Source organism: Alligator mississippiensis, chromosome 13 (genome assembly GCF_030867095.1).
Source record: "Alligator mississippiensis isolate rAllMis1 chromosome 13, rAllMis1, whole genome shotgun sequence".
Taxonomy (NCBI): domain Eukaryota; kingdom Metazoa; phylum Chordata; order Crocodylia; family Alligatoridae; genus Alligator; species Alligator mississippiensis.
Window position 1 is genome coordinate 8,681,620 of NC_081836.1, and position 12,993 is coordinate 8,694,612.

General features: G+C 47.7%; 1 protein-coding gene across 1 annotated transcript; it reads left to right on the forward strand.

The window, feature by feature from the left end:
* Positions 1-1,407: 1,407 nt before the first annotated feature.
* Positions 1,408-11,510, forward strand: TNFRSF18 (TNF receptor superfamily member 18). Its single transcript, XM_019493819.2, has 6 exons — positions 1,408-1,697; positions 4,169-4,303; positions 5,283-5,370; positions 5,849-5,937; positions 7,997-8,140; positions 9,006-11,510. Exons 1-6 carry the CDS (start codon positions 1,547-1,549, stop codon positions 9,149-9,151), a joined length of 753 nt encoding a protein of 250 aa, XP_019349364.1. The 5' UTR covers positions 1,408-1,546; the 3' UTR covers positions 9,152-11,510.
* Positions 11,511-12,993: the final 1,483 nt, after the last annotated feature.

The following is a 12,993-nucleotide window of genomic DNA, read 5'->3' on the forward strand; positions in this document are numbered from 1 at the left end:
ATCTGGAACAGACTTCCCAAGGAGGGGGTGCAGTCCCCAACCTTGGAAGTCTTCAGGAAGAGACTGGACAGACCCTTGCTGGGATCATTTGATCTCAGCAGTATTGCTGCCCAGAGCAGGGGGCTGGACTTGATCTTTCAAGGTCCCTTCCAGCCCTTCGTTTCTATGACTCTCTGCTGTTCATTGCCGTGGCATTGGAGTCTAACCCACACTGCTTCAAATAGCTGTGCACTTGTGCAGTGGTTTACATACAGTTGGCTGTTTCTTGAGATGGAGCGAGAGCGAGCGAGCACACCTCTCAGATATTTCCCTATTCAGTTCCTGTATTGAAACACACAGTTTTGTGGTTAGATTCACTACAGCTGTGAAAGAGAGAATCCCCCCTTCGACTTCCCTGATGCTATACTAAACCCCTCCACTCCCAGCTCAGGACTGATCCCTTGTCTGCTCAGTCGGTGTAAAGTCATTCAAGATTTTTCTGGACCAGTGCTTGTGGGGTGAGCGGGGAAAGGGAGAGGAGGTTGAAAGCATTAAGCATGAGATAGAATCAGAAAAGCTGCGTTCTTAGGCCTAGCGTAGAACAAAAATGCAATACTGAGAAGGTCTCTCTGAAGGCTTTCATGAGTTCAGCAACAGCTAGTTTCATGAACAGAAATGAATATTGATCATGAGAAGGCATTGCCGTAACACTGCCCACCACTTTAATTTTTATCCATCATCCTCGTGGATCTTTGCCAGATGCAGACAAACAAAAACTCCTAAACCAGGGCAAGGCATGCGTCAAATGAACAGCTCAGCACATGTCCCTTATTCAGTGAATATTGACAATTGTCCAAAACCGGCCAGATAAATGGTAAGACGATATTCCTTGAGAGTCCTCCAATAATGTATCTGATTATAGCATTCAGCCCATTCTCATGGTATAGCAAGGGAGGCAAGTGATAGTCCCTCCAAAGCTCCATAACTAATCAGCACTAAGTGGCTTCTCATTACCCCCTTCTTTAGGGCAGTATCTTGAACAAATTACTGTTTTTGACCATATTAAAGAACTAGATTAGAAATGAGTCAAGCTGCGGCTGCTTTGCCGTTCCTGTACTGTAGTTGAGAACGGCGGCTGAGACTTGCAAAAGACTTGGTGAATTAGGCAGTCAGGTTTCTCTCACTTACTGTAAGTGACTGGGAGTTGTGTGAATCTCGTGTCTGTCTGGAAATTCACACCCTCCCTTTACTCAATGTAGACAAACCCTTAGAGTCCTCCAAAAGTCCGATTCCTCCTCCTAGGATGCTCCAAGTTTCTGGTGCCCTTTTGTGGGGGGTGGAATAACGCCTCATCTCTGCTTCTAGGAAAAAATCTCATCTCTTTCGTGCAGGCTGTCTGCGTCCCCCCAAACCAGGAAGTGTGTGAAAGGAAGTTATACGCTATAAAAAATGCTGCATCTCTTCAGAAACCGTGGGTAGATTGCAGGGGTAGAGCTTGTGTGCTTGTGTCAAGGCACAGACATCCTCTGCAGGAACCACTGGAGTCGAGAGTGAGCCATCACGAAGAATGCTTCGCATCAGACAGGGAACCTGCTTGGTTTTGCTGGTCGGGCTGTGGCTGTGGACACAGCCGGGTCTAGCACAAGAGTGCAGAAGTGGTAATTTAAAGCTCATCAATGGAATGGAGAAATGCTGCCCGATTTGTTCATCCAAACCAGGTAAGGAGCCTGGGTGGGGGAATCCTGCTCTGTTATGTGCTGGCAGGAGAACAGGCAAAATTAGACAAATTTTAAGGTGACACGAGTACAGTGTGTGCACAAAGGAAAACAGAAACAGGAACGTTTCCTCTCTCCTTATCGGAGCTACAAACATCTCTCTAGAGCCTTCTGGGTTTGATACCTGCCTGCTCCAAAAGTCAAGGGATTTGGGCTCTGGCGTGTTGATTGAACCCATGGCAGAGAGAGAGAAGCAAGCTGCAAAATTCAGGTCCAGCTTGGCGATCCAGTTATGGTGCAGTTTCTTTCTGGACTGTTGAGCAGAGCCCATCTGGCATTGAGATCCCAATGGAAATGAGAGCTACAGTGCTCTGAGGAACGGTGTCAGACCTCTAAATCGGTGTTGTAGCAACAGGTCTGCCTTTGAGAAAAAAGGGGGTCCTGCTTCTCCCTTGCCTCACCCTTGGGACTTGCTGGTTTTGCCCAGTGACACCAACTCAGGCAGGAATCTGCGTAGGACAGCAATGGAAGCAGGTCTTGGCTCTTAGTGGGAGAACGCAGCTGGGAAGGGTCGCCTTCCTCGTTGCTTTTCCCCTTTGAGTCAAGACTCAAAATCTTTCTAAGAGCCGCGCTGTAGCTGGAATAGGGGGGATGGCCCCGCTGGAGGAACCCCTGCCTGAAACTCTCTGCCCTTCGTTACGGAGAAGGTCTGAGCAGGTGGTTACGACGGTCCTTTCTGGCCTCAGGAACCGGCCTGCTGGAGCACCTGTGCTTCTTCTGGGCTGGTACCACATCTACAAGAGCCACCTGTTTTGATGGCTTCGGAGCTTGGGCTTTGAAAGCCGTCTCTAGCTAACAGCAGCTTAGAGCAATGGCAACCTGATCAGCTGTGGACTTTCATTTCTCATACATTTCTCAATCAGCAGAGGGTTTCATTTTTCATTCACGTGGCTCTGAACGGGCTCCCCTGGGAAGGGTTTTGCTGCGTCCTACGATGATGTCAGATCTCTGACGAGCATTAAGACACAGTGCTCACACGAGTGAAATGCACCTGTCCTTTCCCGTTGTCTTCCGTACGAGTCCCTTGGGCTTTGATCATGAGGGGCAGGGTCCAGTAAGGGGTGGGGATACTTGGATAATGACTGGTGAAGGGACGTGATCAACACATTGGATGAACCCAGCTCCTCGCCGGTCAGCAGACTTGGCAAAGTGAGTTCGCAGGTCCACGTCTAGTTTCCCAGGCTCTTGCATCCTCTCCCACTGCATGTGCAGGAGGGGAATTGCCCAGGTGCTGCTGCCCATACGATGGCAGTTCCATGACTGGAGGATTTAAAATCCCCCAAAGCTAAAATAAATTGGAGGAAGGAAGTGGGTAACTTAATGCCAGTCAGTGGCAGTGAAGCGGGTCCAGCCCCGGTAGCCTGCAAAGTGCGGAGCAGCTTGACTCTGGTGGGAACGGAGGGTTTGGTTGGACCAGCCCCTGATTTTCAGGTGAACTGTGTACAGAGGCAAGGCCCCCCATCCCTCTTTCCTTCTGCAGTTTAATTTCTTCAGAGGCCAAAGTCCTTGAGTCCCTTTTGCTACCAGTGATCCAGAAAAGCACCCAGAATATATATCTAGAAAAGAACAAAAAGGGCCAAAGGTGGCCTCTGCTTTACCATTGCCTCTAGCCTTTCATGCGGTACCCCGATGCACGAATGCATGCTTTCCCTCTATTTCCCTTGAGGTCACCGAGGTCTCAGGTAAGAAAGGGCCTTCTCCTTTCTTGCCTCAGGGTCTCCCAGTGCTCACTTCATTTCTTGATGTTGTGAGTCCATAGTGTTAGCTAGTCCTGGTAGCTCCGTCCTTTGCTTTCATGAGCTCCAGAGCCTCTTGGCAGTAGCTTCTCTATCTTGCGTTGTGTTAAAGCAAGTCAAAATCAAGGGTGGAGTGCCAGTTGCAGCATCAGATCTAGGCTGGGACCTAGGTTTCTCTGGATTTTGAGGGGGTCTAGGATTTTGATTTGGACTCCTTTCTATCGAGGTAGCTCAGAGCATAAATGATGGAAACCTCGTGGTGGAGGGTGGGGGGACAGCATGGGGGTGAGAGAATGAGGACCTGGACCTTGGTGCTCTTTAGTCCAGCACAGGGGCAGTGTCTTGGCCACTGAGCAGAAAAAGTGCTACTTGTTCCCCACAGGCCCATCTACCCTGACAAGATCCTTGCCCAAAAGCACTCCATGATGACAGAGGGCCCACAGTGAGTCTGCTTGCAGCTACCATCATTTCACCGTGGTGTAGGGTCCCCATTGACTGAACCAGAGTGCCTCTGGATTCACTGAGAGCACCGCTGGGTTCACCAGCAACGCCAAGAGCACTGCCCACCATATTCCTCCCTGTGAAAGGAGTTAATGTTCAAGATGTAATGCCAGCCTCTGAACTTTGCCGTATCAGGTATAACCAGGAAAGCTTACCTCCTTGTGTTCTTCCTAACAGAAAACCAATTTATGCCGTGTGCTAATGCAGAGGGTGACTGTAAATGCGAGGCTGGGTACCAGTGCGCTGACCTATCCTGCACATCCTGCAAGCGACTCCCGCAGTGCAAGGCAGGGGAAGAAATGAAAAAGACAGGTAAGTCTAGGAACATGAATGAATCTACCAAGCTGAGCTCTGTTAAGGTAACAAGTGGAGTCAGTCGATAGAAGCTGCTGCTCCTCCATCATCCCGGCGTATGCATCCTGGCAGCCTTTTGGTGCTGAAGTAGGGATGTCTTAGCAGGCCAAGCACATGGTACAAAGTACCGGAGATCTTCGCTCCCCAGCTTTTAAACTTTCCCTCCATACATTTGATTTGGGATGAGTAGATTTCACGGCCAGATGCGTGGAATTGCTTTTCTTTGGAGTCAATAGAGGACGAGCTGGTACAACGCCGGTTCTTAATTTCCAGACTCCCAGTGGTAAATGTAATCTTTAAAATGCAGTGGTTTTTGGAAAGTACAACTCATTGTCAGAGCAATCAGGTGCAAACCCACCATCCCCTCACATGTTCGTCAGAGGTGCAAGGAAACAGGAGGATCACTTTCTATGAGGTTTCTGTCCAGATCCTTATCAGCGCTCTGCAAACAGCGCCCAGCCCCCGGGCAGCCTGTTTGTGCATCACAAGAAACCAACATTTCAGGAAGGGAGGCAAAAATATTCCAGTGCCAAAACCCACCTTTGCCTCAAACTGCAATGAATAGGTAAATCTCTACACTTTGCTGTGGGGATGTTCAACTGCCCACCAACTTTTTCTAAGTTGCATTTCCTGGCTTGATCATTGCACATCCTTATAAGAGAGAGATAAAGAATACAGAGACATCTCAGTGCACCGGGGCTCTGAGTACAGCCCGGTTTCTGGTTGCGCTCACAGCAATGGAGAGGATTAATCATAATCAGGCATAATATTGACTGTGAATGGGAGAGGACTGGGACCTCTGAAAGGCCTTGAGAGTGAAGACAGGTGGTTTATGTTTGAGGCAATGGAGAAGAGGGAGCCAGTGAAGGTATGCAAAGACAGACCATTCCTCCCTCTCCTGTGACTCCATAGCAAATTCTTTTCTTTTCTCTTCTAGGCACAATTGATTTTGAATTCACCTGCAAACCCTGCACAAATGGAACCTTTTCTAAAGCTGGGGACACCAGATGCAAACCTTGGACTAAGTATGTATTCATGGATTGTCCTTTTGTTGGCCCACCCGCACAATGCATGCCCCAAGATCATCTTAAACTTTCACGTTGCAAGAGGTGACCCAAGGGTTTTTCAGGGTTACTTCTGCTCTCGGTGCTGAGATTGAAGAGGTGGTTTTGTTCACCAGGATGCCACGTGAAGCTGTTTGGTTTTGTGCCCGACAAATCTCAAAGTGAAACTGGGTCAAATCAAAACACCTTGTGTGAGACCTACTTTCAGAATTGAGCTACAAGCCAACGCAAATCCGTTCCAGGCCTGGCGATGGTTTGAACGGGATGGCGTCTCAACCGGTCCTCGGGAGATCTGTTCCCATGTTAACCAGCGAGGGCAGCCATAATAAATGGTGGGGCTAGGAGGGGAAGAAAACAGACAGATGGGTTGCAGGGAGATGAAAGGCTGAAGGCAGGGAGAAAACCAGAGACTTTCAACACAACTCTTTCATCTTTTTAGGCATCCAAGTCCTAGATGTGTAATGATCAAGCCAGGAAATGCAACCCATGATGCAGAATATAGCAAAGATGAACCTCTTCTGCAGGAAGGTATGTCCAGAGCAGCAGCTCCCTTACCTTGATGGTCCCTTCTACCCTGGTTTTTGACTCAGTCCTGAGAGGCATTGTTGCTGTGGCTGTGGAAATGACCACTGCATCGCCTGCAGTGTTTTCATCGCCAGCACAACTTGGGCGACTGACAAGTTCAGGTCCATGCATCATGAGAGGATCATTAATCCTAGGCTTCAGAGAGTGAGGAGGGATAAATGGAGATGGCATGTGGCTAACCTTAAGAGGATCCAGAGGAGGGCCACTCGCATGGTCGGGGGGCAGCAAGCCAGGCCCTACAAAGACAGACTAAAGGGCTTGAATCTATTCAGCCTCCACAAGAGAAGGCCGAGAGGGGATCTGGTGGCTGTCTATAAACTCACCAGGGGGGACCAGCACAAAGTAGGTGAGGCTCTGTTCCCCAGGCACCACCTGGGATAACAAGGAATAATGGCCACAAATTGATTGAAAGCAGGTTCAGGCTTGATATCAGGTGGCATTACTTTATGGTAAGGGTTGCCAGAATCCGGAACGGGCTCCCAAGAGAGGTGGTGCTCTCCCCTCCCTTGTGGGTCTTCAAGAGGAGGTTGGGTAGATATCTGGCTGGGGTGTTATGATCCCAGCACTTGTTCCTGCCCACGGCAGGGGGTCAGACTGGATGATCTGTTCAGGTCCCTTCCAACCCTAGAAACTGTGAAACTATGGCAGGGGTATAACTGAACGGTTCCTTAACAAAACTTATTGGAGTTTTCCATTGGGCGGCTGCAACTTTGCGGAGCTCTCAGGAAACTGCTTAGCAATTAGTCACCCACATTTAAATTTCTTCAGTCTCGTTCCCTATGAAGTGACTGTTGTGGGTCCAATTCTTCCAGATATCAATTAGCAGCATGGCTGAAAACAAGAGGATGCAAGTTACAGGGAGGAATACACACACACACACAATTTTGTATGCTTTATATACATACTGAAAACTCTGAAGAGCTGCCCACCTTCAGATCTTTTGGAGATAAGATCAAGTTGAGAGAGCTAAGCATTTGGTAGGATCAAGCTCTCCATATTTCTACAGGGCAGAATTGTACCAGTGCACCCCATTGCCTTCCCTTGTGTTGCAATGAGAGTAGATATTCAGCCTATTATTCTACTGCAGAGAGACCTCAGGCCAGGTGTGATGCAGTGTGAAAGACCACTGAAGCCGAAAAGTAATGGATGAAAAGATGGTGTATGGGTCCTCATTACAAAGCAGAGCTGGGTGCTTAAGGCTGGGTAAGGGAGCGGGATATACTGAAGCAAAGAATATCCCTTCTACAAACAATGATCTCCTGCATGCAAGATCCTAGCTGAGTTTTTGCCCTCCTGATTAGTAACTGTAGAATGACTTCTCTAGTGAGTCAGACACAGTTCTTTGGCTAAATCCAATATCTTTTATTAGACCAATTCAAATAGATGGAAAAATTCTTCTTAGCAAGCTTTCGGGCACAAACGCCCTTCATCTGCAGATGGTCTGCGCTCTTCCTGGATGGAGTGGTAAAGCAGCCAGAGACCAGTACATATGCAGGAAAGCCAGTCAGTGAAAATGTAAATTGAGGTGGTCAGTAGGTGAGAGACAGGTGGGGAGGGAGGAAGGGGGAATGAATGTGTAGCCGTAGTCAAAGGATGGGAGACAGGAGGGTGGCGGGGAAGGGAATGAGAATAGCTGGTCAAAAGTGGAGGGTTTACCTGGGGAGGCAGATGGCAAGCAGGTTATAATGTGTCATAAATCCAATGTTTATATCTAGTCCATACAAAAAACTAGAGCACTTGGTTCCAAAATGATACCTTTTATTAGACCAACTGGGAAATGTATTTAGTCCACGATTTTTTGGATCCAGCAGGTTGATGAAGTGGAGTTCATAGGCTCGTCTGTGAAAGGTATTTTCCATAGTGAATCCTAATTCTGCTTGTGATTAAGATGTGTTAAAGTGATAAGGTCTCATCAGGTATTTCCTTGGAGGTGTTGCCTTTCCTGTGGTTCAGGGCTTAGCACGTCATATGTGTTAATCTCTGACTATTCATTTCTTTGCAGGCATCCTTTCATCTTTGGATTCCTCGTCTACTACCATCATGGCAATCCTGACTGCAGTGTCTATCTTCATTCTCATCCTGATGACCTTCTTCTTGCACCTCTTCATATGGTCGCTGAAGAAAGAGAAAGTCCACATAGTTCAAGGTCGGTGCATCCGTATAGTTTGTTGGCTGCTGAAGGGAGATGCTTGGTGTTAGGGGGCCAGTCCAGGACTTGGTAGATCTGGAACAATGTCCTGCTCCCAGTGTGTCTGTGCCTCAGTTTCCCATCTATCTCCCCACCCCTTCCTCACAGGGATGTAACGTCTGACCTGCTCTCCATAGTGTAGTAGGGAGAGCACAAGAAGCGTTCACCCTCCAAGCTGCTCTTGGGCAGCACAGCCCTTTCTTTCTGCTGGCAGAATGACACCGTGTTGTGTCACTGCATGTGCTGCCATTTGGGCTCATGTACAACAGATCCAACATGTCTAAGCACTGCTGGCCAGATTTTTCTGTGTGCCAAGGCCTCTTGATATAGCCAGTGCAGTCCTATTCATTCTCAGGCATTCCTTGAGTGGTCAAAAGGGGCTGAGGATTGAGAAGACAAAGAGGAGACAAAGATCCAGCCTTTATTTGTGGGTTGGTGATCCATTTGGTGGCATGGAGGACAGCAGGTGTGAGGCAATGCCTTGCTGAGCACCTGCTACTACTGGGGCTCCCGAAGCATCCTCCATCCTGGCAGACACTAAACCAGGAGGCACTGTGGGGAGAAGCCTGTCATGCAGTCCAGATTTCCCAGGGAGTTTGCAGCACCTGGGACATTTGAGGGCATCACTTGGACGGAGTCCAGGTTTTGAAGCAGAGCAAGAATACACTAATGTCTTCAGATGAGGAGCAGCCTTAAGTTTCTTCCAGGGTGCAGCTCTCAGGCACGCACAGACTGTGAGGACGGGGCATTACTATTTCCCTGCTGTGTGGCTTTGTGCCTCAGTCACAGACATAACCCCTGATTTCTGATCATTTCCTTGCAGAACCTGAAAATAATGCCATCTTGATGCCGCCACCACCAAGCCATCTTGTAGAAGATACCTACAGCTGCCAGTTCCCCGAAGAAGAAGCTGGAGACAAACTAATGGATGAAAAACCTTCTTGCATCACCATAATGGGCCTGCACTAAAGAGGTGGATGGAAGGCACATATCTGTGAAAAGGGAAGATTTGAATGTCTTTTCAAACACAGACAGACTGAAGGGTGGGGACAAAGATAATCTCAGAAACACGGCAGTCTTGCAGTAGGAATTGAGGAACTATTCCCTCGAGCTGGCATTTGGCTCAGCCCCTGTTCTTTTCTGCCAGTTCCTCCTATTCCGATCTAAGTCCTTTTCAGCTCAGCCTAGGACCAGAACATTTTGTCCTGGGTCTTCCTGTATGCATCACGTGCTTATAACCGCACGGTGTCTCCCATACTGAGTTGCATGTCAGTGAAGGATCTGGGTCTCCGTTTTAATAGCATGAAATTACTTAAACAGAAGCCAAAATGCCATTTTAAAAAGATAAATTGAGGCCTGTTCAATCCACAATCTGGGTATGCAAGAATGTCCTCGGGTGCTTATGACAGCTTTCACTTGGAAGGCTTCATAATACCAAGGGCATAAATGTGCTTGCTTGATGAAAGGAGCAGAAGTGGCAAGAGGTGATCTAAGGATTATACTCTGTCCTCCCTTGCATGCAATTAGATTGCGTTTCACCCCAAATTGGTTTTAGACCGAGAGGGGACCCTCCATGGAATCTGAGACGCATTTTGCTGGTTGTGGTGGAAACAGGATTTCCTTGTTGCTTTTGACGATGATGCAAATTGCAGTCTACAATGCTGCTTCCTGTATGGTTTCGGTGCGAGGCCGGTAGGGCCACGTCACTTAGTGTGTGTGTAAGTGCCACTTCTGAGCTAGCCCTGGGCACTTGTGCTTGTAGGGACTCTTCTTACGGACAAGGGCTTTTGCTCTCCGTGAAGGAGATGCATTTCAATTGTATGGATTTGTTTCTTCAGAACACTTCCCCCCCGCAACCCCTTCTTTCTTAATTCAAATCAGTTTTTATTCCTGGAATATTTAAATAAAGCACCCCCTCTGGGAAACTAAGCTGAAGGCTATGCAGTCCAAGCAGCAAAGATTCTGCATGATGAGTCCTCCTCCCCTGGCTCAGGGAATAACCGGGAGAACAAAATGGGAAACGAAATAAAACTGTCTCATGTTGCCTACAGGAACCTCAAACCTCATCCTCCACTGGTGTAAGCGAGCCCAGCTCAGGTCTGGCAACCAGTGGTTCTGAGGTTCCAGTTTCTGCTTTGCAAGAAGTAAAACTAGACCCCACCGATTTTTACATGGGTTTCCAAATTGACAGGACAAAACCTCACCTTCCTATTTCCCAGAGCCAAAGCCTCAGCTGAGGCTAGTCTCCGTCAAAGGAACTACCTTGATTTCCATCAGCTGAGGACGATTCCAGCCCTCGGCTTCAACTAGCGATGCCTGGGGTTTTTTTGAATTCGATCTGATTGCTATGTAGTGTCAATAGCCTGTCTCCCTTGGAAAGAGCTTCTTGGAGCACAGCTGTATGACTGCGCCCTCTGAGCAAGCATGAGGTTTTGAGCCAGCCTTCACATGCAAGGTAACAAAGCAAACACACCCCTATCCAGGAAGAATGTTAGTTTCCTATTTTTTTTTAATTTTATTTATTTATTTTTTAGAAAACTGGAGTGATACCTGTAAGTATGACATGCGCTGTAAATGTTACCGAGTGGATAACTGAAACTGGGTGTAGAAATAGTGTCAGTAGCTGGCTTACATTACATGCCATTTCTTAGCTGCTTGTCAGTTCCCAAGAAATCCATTTTACATGTCTTTATAGTTTATATAATTTCAGACTTGCTTTACTTCTCGGCAGATCCTTAAATTGCTCATTCTTCTCCGTCCCTGGAAATTGCAACATGTCGTCGTTACCCTGCCAGCAGCGGGTTCCCTGGGGCTAAGCATTGGGTTTTTTGTTGCCTTTCCTGCATGCCCTTGGCCATTATTGTAAGGGGGAGGTTGAAGAGCTGTATCTTGGCGCTCTCGCACAACCCAAGGAGTCAGGAGTCCTGGCTCCCATTTCCAATTCTGCGGCTGTCTTGCTGTGTGACTCAGAGCAAACTGCTTAACCTTTCTGTGTCTCAGGGATATTGATACCTACCTCAGAGGAATAGCAATAGCGGGGACATGCAAGAGGAGCCAGAAGGATTGAACTGAAAGGATGGACTTTATTATCCTCAAGGAATCTTGACGCTTTGGGTGCAGAGATCATTTTAAGTTGGCCCGCAGTTCTCTGGCTACTGTTAAAATGGATATCCTCAACATTTTGATGTCTTCTGTCTAGGGTGTCACTCTGTGCATAGCATGTCCTTGAAATGGTCCTTTCTATTTACTGGGGATGTTTTAAAAAGTTCCTTACTATGACCTTTTGTAAAGGCAAAATAAACATCCAAACTTAGTAAAATGTCTTGTGGATCAAGCAGATTTGAACGGTTGCTTTATTTTGTTTTGTTCTTGCAGGGTTGGGTTTTTTGGTTTTGGGTTTTGTTTCCAATTATTTTGTTTTTAATTCTCTCTCCCTGATCTTGGTTGGATGGAGTCCGCTTTCTCTGTAGTGCTCTTCTCAATGCACCTGGCTCAGGACCTGCACAGGACCCCATCAAACATTTCTTCCAATGCATTTCTGCCCAAGCCAGCAGTATCTCTGGCTCGTACCAAACACTTGGCTTAGGCAGCTGGAAATCCCAGCGACTTACTACCATTCCCCAACTTCCTAGTGACTTGCTACCATCAGACCAGGAAAACATGCTTAGGCAAACCCACCATGCTAAAGGCACAAAGCCAAACTGTTTGCTGGGCCCAGGACTAAAATAATATGGTCTGTTGCTTTCGGGGTCAAGGACTGTTTAGGGGGTCTTCTGAAGGCCCAAGTCTCAGCAATAGAGGAGGTGCATTTATACAGGGAAATGTAGTGGCAGATAAGTGGGCTGCAGAGGTGGCAAAGCAGGAAGGGTTGCCAAATAATACCAAACTACGTTGAGAAGAGCTACACTGCAGGGTTGGAAGGGAGCCTTTTTATATTTTTATATTCCTGACTCAAGGAACATTTCTGCCTCCCACTTAACTAACTGTGTGCCTAAAGACTAGTAATCGATGGGAAAAATCAATCACTTTTCTGGTGCCTCATAGCTCGTAGGGTGGGAAAGACAATAGGGCTGTGCGAAATGCCGGCTGTTTCAATTCGACACTGTTTCGACCCATTTTGAGCTCGAAACAGTGAAATGAAATCGAAACAAGGGGCTTTGAAACAGCCTCGAAACAAAATGAGGCTAGTCGAAACATTTTGAAAGTTTCTAAACATTGCGAGTTTCAAAGCAGCCAGGTGGTGGGAGACAGGGGACAACCAGGGCTGTGCGCCCAGCAGCAGCCAGAAGCGGAGCCTTGGTTCTCCCTATCTCCAGCCACCAGGCTGCGGGAAGTTGATCACAGCGCAGGGGAAGGGAACTGAGTGCTAGATTGGGCTGGGGGCAGAAAGTCAGCCCAGCTGGGCTCCCGCCCCCAGCCTGATCTAGCGAAATGTCGAAACAGTGTCAACTGTTTCGACATTTCGCAAACAGAACAACTGTTTCAAATCTAAATGAAATTTGAAACAGAATGCTGTTCCCTTGAAACCTCAAAACTCAAGGCGAAACAGAACAGTGCCGTTTTGCAGAGCCCTAAAAAAACCTATACATGAATTGTCGCGAACACGGGGGGATTTCAGTAGAGGAAAGGGTGAGATTTGGCACAGAGAAAACGCAAGTTACCAGTTTAGAACAGGAAATTCTTAGGGTTTTGTTATCCCTTATGCCATGAGCCACACAACTTGGGCAGCACGTCTGTGTGGAGTGGTCATCCCTTAATAGAAGAGGAGCTGGGCCGCGTGCATCAGAGACAATCCTGCCTTGGAGTGGTGT

Excerpts from the sequence above, each read along its gene's own strand:
- TNFRSF18 (XM_019493819.2), top strand. The coding sequence starts at position 1,547 with ATGCTTCGCATCAGACAGGGAACCTGCTTGGTTTTGCTGGTCGGGCTG. Across the intron at positions 4,304-5,282 it reads GGAAGAAATGAAAAAGACAG|GCACAATTGATTTTGAATTC; the intron begins GTAAGTCTAGGA and ends TTTCTCTTCTAG. Across the intron at positions 8,141-9,005 it reads GAAAGTCCACATAGTTCAAG|AACCTGAAAATAATGCCATC; the intron begins GTCGGTGCATCC and ends ATTTCCTTGCAG.